The 11,432-nt window shown below is 43.4% G+C and overlaps 1 protein-coding gene across 1 annotated transcript in view; it reads right to left on the reverse strand.

Moving 5' to 3' along the window:
- Nucleotides 1-5,590, reverse strand: part of LOC123729171 (zonadhesin) — a 41,013-nt gene extending 35,423 nt beyond the window's left edge. The window contains exons 1-4 of the mRNA XM_045703375.1: nucleotides 5,441-5,590; nucleotides 4,955-5,117; nucleotides 4,560-4,663; nucleotides 7-186 (exon numbers count right to left, since the gene is read on the reverse strand). Coding sequence (XP_045559331.1) covers nucleotides 7-186; nucleotides 4,560-4,663; nucleotides 4,955-5,117; nucleotides 5,441-5,459 — 466 coding nt within the window. The 5' untranslated portion in view covers nucleotides 5,460-5,590. The remainder of the gene's footprint in view (nucleotides 1-6; nucleotides 187-4,559; nucleotides 4,664-4,954; nucleotides 5,118-5,440) is intronic.
- Nucleotides 5,591-11,432: the final 5,842 nt, after the last annotated feature.

An 11,432-nucleotide genomic window follows, 5' to 3' on the forward strand; every position in this document is an offset into this window, starting at 1 on the left:
AGTTACCATCAGGACATGGCTTGCAGTCATCTCTCTTCTTCCCTCCGGTGTTATTGTGATGGGTGCCAGCAGGGCAGGATGCAGGCATGCTGGTCCCACTCTCACAGTAGTGGCCTGGGTTGCAAACACCTCCAAATACACCTGACATCGGGGCAGCACTCTGGGACCCTTCCAAACAGTAGAAACCTACAAATATATGGTAACACTTCAATAGAAAACTTCGTAACACATGCAGACCACCGTAGTCCCTGTGCCCAAGAGCACATAGGCAACCAGCCTAAATGACTACAGACCCATCACACTCACATCCGTAGCCATGAAGTGCTTTGAAGGCTGGTAATGGCTCACATTAACACCATTATCCCAGAAACCCTAGACCCACTCCAATTTGCATACCGCTCAAACAGATCCACAGATGATGCAAACTCTATTGCACTCCACACTGCCCTTTCCCACCTGGACAAAAGCAAAACCTATGTGAGAATGCTGTTCATTGACTACAGCTCAGCGTTCAACACCATAGTGCCCTCAAAGCTCATCACTAAGCTAAGGTTCCTGGGACCAAACACCTCCCTCTGCCACTGGATCCTGGACTTCCTGATGGGCCGCCCCCAGGTGGTGAGGGTAGGAAGCAACACGTCTGCCACGCTGATCCTCAACACTGGAGCCCCTCAGGGGTGCGTGCTCAGTCCCCTCCTGTACTCCATGTTCACCCACTACTGCATGGCCAGGCACGACTCCAACACCATCATTAAGTTTGCAGACGACACAACAGTGGTAGGCCTGATCACCGACAACGACGAGACAGCCTATAGGGAGGAGCTCATAGACCTGGCCGGGTGGTGCCAGAATTACAACTTATCCCTTAACGTAATCAAGACAAAGGAGATGATTCTGGACTACAGGGAAAGGAGGACCGAGCACACCCCCATTCTCATCGATGGGGCTGTAGAGGAGCAGGTTGAGAGCTTCAAGTTCCTTGGTGTCCACATCACCAACAAACTAGAATGGTCCAAACACAACAAAACAGTCGTGAAGAGGGCACGACAAAACCTATTCCCCCTCAGGAGACTGAAAAGATTTGTCATGGGTCCTCAGATCCTCAAAGGTTTCTACAGCTGCAACATTGAGAGCATCCTGACTAGTTGCATCACTGCCTGGTAGAGGGTAATGCGTACGGCCCAGTACAACACTGGGGCTAAGCTGCCTGCCATCCAGGACCTCTACACCAGGCGGTGTCAGAGGAAGGCCCTAAAAATTGTCAAAGACCCCAGCCTCCCCAAATATAGACTGTTCTCTCTGCTACCGCATGGCAAGCGGTACTGGAGCGCCAAAACGCTTGTCAACAGCTTTTACCCCCAAGCCATAAGACTCCTGAACAGGTAATCAAATGGCCACCAGGACTATTTGCATTGTGTGTGTGTGTGTCCCACCTCCAACCCCCTATTTTATGCTCCTGCTACTCTCTGTTTATCATCTATGCATAGTCACTTTAACTATACCTGCATGCACATATTACCTCAATTAGCCCGACTAACCTGTGCCCCCGCACATTGACTCTGTATCGGTACCATTTGTATACAGCCTCGCTACTGTTATTTTCACTGTCATTTTACAGTTTTTTAAAATTTCTTTACATATCTATTGTTTACCTAATACCTATTTTTTACTTAAACATTGCACTGTTGGTAAGGGCTTGTAAGTAAGCATTTCACTGTATGGTCTACACCTGTTGTATTTGGCACATGTGACAAATAAACTTTGATTTGATTTGATTTCACGTGCATAATGCATACATACATATTGCATTCATAAGCACTACATAAGCAGTTGAATGTGTTATGAGGTCCGACCTTATGTAGGTGCCTTTCACACTGAACATGTCATGTCAAACGTTGTGTGTCACAGGCGCCGAATACAACAAGTGTAGACCTTACCGTGAAATGCTTACTTACAGTGGGCTCCCCTGACTGGCAATGCACAAACAATACTTAAAATAATATAAACAATATAATTATAGAGATAAACTCAAAATACCAACAAGTGAGAAATACTGTACTTTATTAATGTTTCAATGAAACCCACCAAAATCATACAATTATTTAATACAAAATACATTTGACCAAAATCAAAGTTTTATAATTATTAGTACTCCTCATTTAGTACTTAGTGCAACCACCTCTGGCAAGGATAACAGCATGGTCTTTTCCTGTAATGTTTGACAAGGTTAAGGAACACATTTGGAGGGATTTTGGACCATTCCTCTATGCAGATCCTTTCAAGATCCTTCACATTCCTGGGTTTGCACTTATCAGCTGCCCTCTTCAACTCAGCCCACAGGTTATTGATTGGATGGAGGTCTGGCGACTGAGATGGCCATGGCAGAACATTGATTTTGTTGTCACAGAACCATTTCTGTGTGGATTCTGAGGTATGTTTTGGGTCATTTTCTTGTTGGAAAGTCCACATACGGCCAAGTCCCAGCCTTCTGGCAGAGGCAACCAGATTGTCAGCCAAAATTGCCAGGTACTTGGTGGAATTCATTATGCCATTAATCTTAATTAACCAGTGCCTCTGGACCTCTGGAATTAAAACAGCCCCAAGACATCACTGACCCACCACCATATTTCACCGTGAGTATGAGGTGCCTCTCCTTGTATGCATCTCTGTTTCGACGCCAAACATGCCAATACTGTATCTGACCAAAACATTCAATTTTGGTCTCATCTGACCAGAGCACCTTCTTCCAATCATAATTTAAATGACGTTTGGCAAACTCCAAGCGCTTGCGTCTGTGTCTTGGGATCAGAAAGGGCTTTCTTCTGGCAACCCTGCGTTTGATAGTGCTTTTTTAAACCTGGTGTCCCCAAGACGCCACCAAGGCCTGCAATTCTTTCACAGTGATTCTTGGGGATTTTGTTGCTTCTCTCACGATCCTCATCCCTATCCTAGGGGGCACAATGCATTTGCGTCTTCTACCCGTGAGGCTTTCAACTGTTCCATACCTTTTGAAATTTGTAATAATTGCCCTGAGAGTGATCAGTGGTATATTCAATCGTTTGTGGATCTTCTTGTAGCCAGTACCAGATTTATGAAGGTCTACGACCATCTGTCCCTTTTGAACTGCCAGTTCTTTTCTTTTCTTCATGGTGTTGGATGACAAAGGGATATTGCATGCCTATTACCTCATTTTTATACCCTAGTGAAACAGGAAGTGATGTAATGGCTCAATATAGTTCCTTACAAGTTAGATAAACTTAAATAAGTGGAATTTAATTCCTGGTTTAATATTGGTAGATGTTATTTACAATAATATTTAAGGGTGCCATTAATTGTGAAACTTTGATTTGGAGGACATTGATTTTTAATTAAATCAATAAATGATTTTGTTGGGTTCCATTGAAACATTAATAAAGTACAGTATTTTTCACATGTTGTTATTTTGAGTTTCTCTCTATAATTATATTGTTTATATTTTTTGAAGTATTGTTTGTGCATTGCCAGTCAGGGGTGCCAGTAATTTTGGAGCCCACTGTACTTACGAGCCCCCAACAGCGCATGTAACGACTTCCACCGGAGTCGGTCCCTCTCCTTGTTCGAGCGGCGTTCGACGTCACCGGCCTTCTAGCCATCGCCGATCCACTTTTCATTTTCCATTTGTTTTGTCTTTGCTTTCTACACACCTGGTTTCAATTGCCCCATTACATGTTCATTATTTAACCCTCTGGCTTCCCCCATGTTTGTGTGCGTGTTTGTTCTATTGTTCAGGCTGTTTTGTTCTATTGGCTGGTTATTTGTTGCCGGCTGGTTAACGGCTGGTTATTTGTTGCCGGGTTTTGTTATTACGCCGTTTATTTCGTGGTACCGGTATTTTTCCCGCACCGTAGTATTGTGTTTATACTGGTGTTATCTTGTATTTAATACCTTGTCCATGCATCTCAGCTCTCCTGTGCCTGACTCCTTTCATCAGTTACCCACAGCCTTGACAGTGCAGTTCAAGAAGAGTTAAGAAAAAAATTCCCAAATAAACTAAAGTAAAAAAAATAATAAAAAGTAACACAATAAAATAACATAATAAAATAACAGTTGCAATATCAAGCATTGGATACAGTTAGCAACACAATGAAGTCCTTCAAGTGGAATAATAGATTGAAAATGGAAAAATAACACTGTAGCAACCATAACCTAGCGATCTCGTCAATGGGTTTGGATGTCTTGGCGTGATGGTTAAGGTGTTGGCTTGACAGTTGCTGGACCCAGGTTCGTGTCCCGGCTGGTGCAACCCTTCAAAAATGCTACTTTGGTGTCAGAAGTGGGATGGTGCCCATGAGGCCATCAGAGAGGCATGTACCCGTGAGGGACTTGGTATAGAGAAGCGTGGGAACACACTCTTCTGAAGGAAGGGGGTAATGTAGCGACCTTAACTCAACACCTAGTGAACTCGTCAATAGGTTCGGACCTCTTGGCGTAACGGTTACAAGGTTTGAGTCCCAGGCGGGGCTTCCCCCCAAGTCATTACAATACTAATAATTCATGCTAAATAGATGTTAATCTCTCACCTGGCAGACAGGCTCCAGTGACTGCTTTAAGGCCTGGCTCTGCACAGTAGAACCCTGGAACACATCTACGACACTGGGAGGGCTCCGTTAGTCCACTTTGCTCACTGCAAGAAAATATACGCCCTGAACATTAACTAACAAGGCTACAGATCTGTCAAGTTTTACCATCATGGCACTAACTACATTGGCAGGTGGGTACACATTGTTACGGAATACTTAGAACTGTTATACACTATATGTATATTATAAAACATGTTTTAGTGACGATAATATTGGAAATTATATGAAAATATGAAATCTATCAAAATGTAACACAAAATGTAAATATGAAACATACTCTGACAATATCTTAATAGTTGCCTTTATTTTGTATAGATATCACACACAGTGGGTACCTGAATGTGCCTTTAGGGCAGGGCGATGGTACCGAGCTCCCAACAGGACAGTAGAATCCAGGAGGACATGAAGCTCCTGTGATGTTGTCTGAGGGGGAGGGTTGAGAGGCGGCCCCAAAACACACAAACCCTGCACTGCACGGACCACTGGGGGAAATTCTCCCTTCAAAAAAAGATATTCAGAAAAACAATGTAAAATAACATGATTATGAACTCAAATGAACTGTTGGTGTTATATACTGTATCTAGCATCAACCCTGCATGTGCTCTAGCCTAACTCCTATGATATTGCTTGGCATGACAATGGACAATAGAAGAGTTGGCTAGAGCACAAAGTTTGGGTACCAAACGATAGCCTGCTATATCCTGCACTAATGGAACCGTATTCCCTAAAAGCCCTGGTCAAAAGTAGTGCACTACATTGGGAATAGGGTGCAATTTGGGATGCAGCCTAGGGACGCAGTATGGGATGAGGCTAATATATACCTATTCCTTTACAGTACATCCCCGGTTCACACAAAGAGCATTCCGATACGTCAGCCAATCCTGATAAGTTTCCATAGGTCCCGGATGGACAAGGATGCTGATTGGCTGTTCCACGTGGACAATAGAATCCTCTTCCGCATGGAACCAAGTGTGTCCTTCCTGGATTCAGGGTGGATGAAATCAATTAATCAATTAATCAAATGGATTTTATAAAGCTCTTTTTTCAAAGAGCAAGTTCAACATTTTTTCAAAGTTTATTCACCACGTACAGAGTACATGTTCTTCTTAGAAAGTAGATTGTCAGGTCTAGTTTTCCATTTACTTTGAAACTTTGAACACCCCCCCCCCCCCCAGAACACCCCTGAGACTGTTCTGCCCTCAGAACAACCTCAACATGTCAGGACATGGACCCGAAACAGTGTCGAAAGCATTCCACAGGGATTCTGGCCCATGTTGACTCCAATGCCTCCCACAGTTATGTCAAGTTGGTTGGATGTCCTTTGGGTGGTGGACCATTCTCGAAAACTGCTAAGTGGAAACCCAGCAGCAGTTCTTGACTCAAATCAGTGCACCTGGCACCTACTAATCTAAAGGCGAAAGAAACGCACACCTATTTAAGCGAGGTGCTGGCTAGCGGAGTGGAACACTTGAAAAATAAAGGAGAGCCGCACACTGTAGGAGCTCAGATGCAAAAATGGAATGTTCAACGTTTCGACAGACAAGCTGTCTTCATCAGGGTATAATCCATGTATCAATTGTATCAAGGCTTAAAAATAATTTCTTAACCTGTCTCCTCCCCTTCATCTACACTGATTGAAGTTGATTTAGAGTTGATTTAGCAAGTGACATCAATAAGGGATCATAGCTTTCACCTGGATTCAACTGATCAGTCCATGTCATGGAAAGAGCAGGTGTTCTCTGTGTATATTACCAATATAAAAAAAATATTCATGACTTATTTTACATTTAGGTCATTTAGCACTCTCTTATGCAGAGAGACTTACAGTTAGTGCATTCACCTTACGGTAGCTAGAGACAACCACATATCACAGTCATATTAAGTCAACATTTTTCCTCAATAAAGCAACTATCAGCAAAGTCAACGCTAGTGAGAACAGACCAGTGCAATAAAAAAGGTTTTCAGATGTTTCAGGAAAATGGACAGGGACTCAGCTGTCCTGACATGGTCTTGAAATAGATGTGAGTTTCAACTAGGAGCCAGATTGCAGGCTGATGTGGGAGAACATGGGAAAGTGAAACACGAGGCGGGCTGAGGCATTCTGGAAGAGTTTCAGGGGTTTGATGGCATAAGCAGTGAGCCCAGCCAGCTGAGAGTTGCAGTAGTCCAAACAGGAGATGACAAGTGCATGGAATAAAACCGGAGGAAAATGTATCTCAATCGTATCTCAATAAAATGAGTCAAACCAAATCGAAACTGTGTAGAAATGATGATGGACCTATATTTATAGTCTTTATAGATTATATTAAGATATAACATGTTTCAAGTTAAACTGTAGTTTGTTTGTATCCTGTGTAGTGAATGATTACTGTGAATATTAATGGAGTTTAGGTCATGAAACTGTGTGTATGCTAATTTAGAAACCATGACCTAATCAGAGAAGAAGAAATTGCCTACTATCAGACAGCAGGGTCAGGCCCAGAACAGAAGATGGAAGAGGTGTGATTCTGGCTAAACAAAGAGGACAATGGACATTCCACAGGGGAGCCTCAGGGGTTTGATGGCATAAGCAGTGAGCCCAGCCAGCTGAGAGTTGCAGTAGTCCAAACAGGAGATGACAAGTGCATGGAATAAAACCGGAGGAAAATGTATCTCAATCGTATCTCAATAAAATTTGTCAAACCAAATCGAAACTGTGTAGAAATGATGATGGACCTATATTTATAGTCTTTATAGATTAGATTAAGATATAACATGTTTCAAGTTAAACTGTAGTTTGTTTGTATCCTGTGTAGTGAATGATTACTGTGAATATTAATGGAGTTTAGGTCATGAAACTGTGTGTATGCTAATTTAGAAACCATGACCTAATCAGAGAAGAAGAAATTGCCTACTATCAGACAGCAGGGTCAGGCCCAGAACAGAAGATGGAAGAGGTGGGATTCTGGCTAAACAAAGAGGACAATGGACATTCCACAGGGGAGCCAGAGGGAAACTCATTGGGGTCATAAAATGTATAGCTGGGGAGGTGACGCCTACAGTCGTGACCAAAAGTTTTGAGAATGACACAAATATTAATTTGCACAAAGTCTGCTGCCTCAGTTTGTATGATGGCAATTTGCATATACTGCAGAATGTTATGAAGAGTGATCAGATGAATTGCAATTAATTGCAAAGTCCCTCTTTGCCATGCAAATGAACGGAATCCCAAAAAACATTGCCACTGCATTTTAGCCCTGCCACAAAAGGACCAGCTGACATCATTTCAGTGATTCTCTCGTTAACACAGGTGTGAGTGTTGACGAGGACAAGGCTGGAGATCACTCTGTCATGCTGATTGAGTTTGAATAACAGACTGGAAGCTTCAAAAGGAGGGTAGTGCTTGGAATCATTGGTCTTCCTCTGTCAACCATGGTTACAGTGGGGGGGAAAAGTATTTGATCCCCTGCTGATTTTGTACGTTTGCCCACTGACAAAGAAAGGATCAGTCTATAATTTTAATAGTAGGTTTATTTGAACAGTGAGAGACAGAATAACAACAAAAATATCCAGAAAAACGCATGTCAGAAATGTTAGAAAATGATTTGCATTTTAATGAGGGAAATAAGTATTTGACCCCCTCTCAATCAGAAAGATTTCTGGCTCCCAGGTGTCTTTTATACAGGTAACGAGCTGAGATTAGGAGCACACTCTTAAAGGGAGTGCTCCTAACCGCAGCTTGTTACCTGTAAAAAAGACACCTGTCCACAGAAGCAATCAATCAGATTCCAAACTCTCCACCATGGCCAAGACCAAAGAGCTCTCCAAGGATGTCAGGGACAAGATTGTAGACCTACACAAGGCTGGAATGGTCTACAAGACCATCGCCAAGCAGCTTGGTGAGAAGGTGACAACATTTGGTGCGATTATTCGCAAATGGAAGAAACACAAAAGAACTGTCAATATCCCTCGGCCTGGGGCTCCATGCAAGATCTCACCTCGTGGAGTTGCAATGATCATGAGAACGGTGAGGAATCAGCCCAGAACTACACGGGAGGATCTTGTCAATGATCTCAAGGCAGATGGGACCATAGTCACCAAGAAAACAATTGGTAACACACTACGCCATGAAGGACTGAAATCCTGCAGCCCCCGCAAGGTCCCCTGCTCAAGAATACATATACATGCCCATCTGAAGTTTGCCAATGAACATCTGAATGACTCAGAGGACAACTGGTGAAAGTGTTGTGGTCAGATGAGACCAAAATGGAGCTCTTTGACATCAACTCAACTCGCCGTGTTTGGAGGAGGAGGAATGCTGCCTATGACCCCAAGAACACCATCCCCACCGTCAAACATGGAGGTGGAAACATTATTCTTTGGGGGTGTTTTTCTGCTAAGGGGACAGGACAACTTCACCGCATCAAAGGGACGATGGACGGGGCCATGTACCGTCAAATCTTGGGTGAGAACCTCCTTCCCTCAGCCAGGGCATTGAAAACCGGTTGTGGATGGGTATTCCAGCATGACAATGACCCAAAACACACGGCCAAGGCAACAAAGGAGTGGCTCAAGAAGAAGCACATTAAGGTCCTGGAGTGGCCCAGCCAGTCTCCAGACCTTAATCCCATAGAAAATCTGTGGAGGGAGCTGAAGGTTCGAGTTGCCAAACGTCATCCTCAAAACCTTAATGACTTGGAGAAGATCTGCAAAGAGGAGTGGGACAAAATCCCTCCTGAGATGTGTGCAAACCTGGTGGCCAACTACAAGAAACGTCTGACCTCTGTGATTGCCAATAGGTGTTTTGCCACCAAGTACTAAGTCATGTTTTGCAGAGGGGTCAAATACTTATTTCCCATATTAAAAATGCAAATCATTTTATAACATTTTTGACATGCGTTTTGAGGCGAAGACTTTTGGAGGATGGCCTGGTGTCAAGAAGGGCAGCAAATAAGCCACTTCTCTCCAGGAAAAACATCAGGGACAGACTGATATTCTGCAAAAGGTACAGGGATTGGACTGCTGAGGACTGGGGTAAAGTCATTTTCTCTGATGAATCCCCTTTCCGATTGTTTGGGGCATCCGGAAAAAAGCTTGTCCGGAAAAGACAAGGTGATCGCTACCATTAGTCCTGTGTCATGCCAACAGTAAAGCATCCTGAGACCATTCATGTGTGGGGTTGCTTCTCAGCCAAGGGAGTGGGCTCACTCACAATTTTGCCTAAGAGCACAGCCATGAATAAAGAATGCTACCAACACATCCTCCGAGAGCAACTTCTCCCAACCATCCAGGAACAGTTTGGTGACGAACAATGCCTTTTCCAGCATGATGGAGCACCTTGCCATAAGGCAAAAGTGAAAACTAAGTGGATCGGGGAACAAAACATCGATATTTTGGGTCCATGGCCAGGAAACTCCCCAGACCTTAATCCCATTGAGAACTTGTGGTCAATCCTCAAGAGGTGGGTGGACAAACAAAAACCCACAAATTCTGACAAACTCCAAGCATTGATTATGCAAGAATGGGCTGCCATCAGTCAGGATGTGGCCAAGAAGTTAATTGACAGCATGCCAGGGCGGATTGCAGAGGTCTTGAAAAAGAAGGGTCAACAATGCAAATATTGACTCTTTGCATCAACTTCAACATTGTCAACAAACAATAAAAGCCTTTGATACTGATGAAATGCTTGTAATTATACTTCAGTATTCCATAGTAATATCTGACAAAAATATCTAAAGACACTGAAGCAGCAAACTTTGTGGAAATTAATATTTGTGTCATTTTCAAAACTTTTGGCCACGACTGTACAAGGGAAGAGTATAAAATGTGTTGTGAACTTTCTAAATGCGTGTACTCAGCTGGTATTAAACACTTGAAACTTCTCTCAAGCTTTTGGTCTAAATTCCTTATTGCAAAGAGGTTGCAATAGCATTTTTCTTTTTAACAGTCTCCTTACTCTGTTCAGCTTGCTAACTTTCATCAAAACGAAAGCTAGAGTCAGAGACCATCAAAAATTATAAAAGTGATGGATAGGACTATTTTTAGCAAATTTTGACAGCAAGGAAATAGCCTGACTCACTTGAAGCCTGACTCGTTAGAGTTAAGAAGCTCATTATGAGAGAGATAATGAGGGCACAGACAGCATGCTCAAGTGTTTTGGAAAGTAAAAAAAGAAGGGATACCGGTCTGTAGTTTTTGACATTAGAGGGTTCGATTGTTGGTTTACCACTCTGCATACAACTTCCTGTCACTCGGCACATAAAAATAACTGATGAAGCTTGAAAACTGATGTATTGTCTGTAACACACTGATCTGTTTCACCTGTCTTTGTGCTTGTCTCCACCCCCCTCCAGGTGTCGCCCATATTCCTCATTATCCCCAGTGTATTTATACCTGTGTTCCCTGTTTGTCTGTTGCCAGTTTGTCTTGTCTTGTCAGGTATTACCAGCGCAGGGTTCTTCTTTATGGAGAAGGAGGACAAAATCCCGTGCCAGTGCATCGACTACCGGAGCCTCAATGACATCACGGTGAAGAACCGCTACCCGCTACCCGCTACCCGCTACCGCCGCCTTCGAGCCACTCCAGACAGCCACCGTTTACTCCAAGTTGGACCTGCGGAACGCCTACTATCTGTTGCAGATACGGGAATGGGAAGAGTGGAAGACTGCTTTCAACTCGGCCAGCGGCCACTACAAATACCTGGCCATGCCATTTGGACTTATCAATGCCCCTGCTGTGTTCCAGGCCCAGGTTAATGACATCCTCCACGACATGTTTAACCGGTTCGTATTCGTCTACCTCGATGACATTTTCATTTTCTCCCACTCAGACCAA

The sequence above is a fragment of the Salmo salar genome, chromosome ssa20, assembly GCF_905237065.1.
Source record: "Salmo salar chromosome ssa20, Ssal_v3.1, whole genome shotgun sequence".
NCBI lineage: Eukaryota > Metazoa > Chordata > Actinopteri > Salmoniformes > Salmonidae > Salmo > Salmo salar.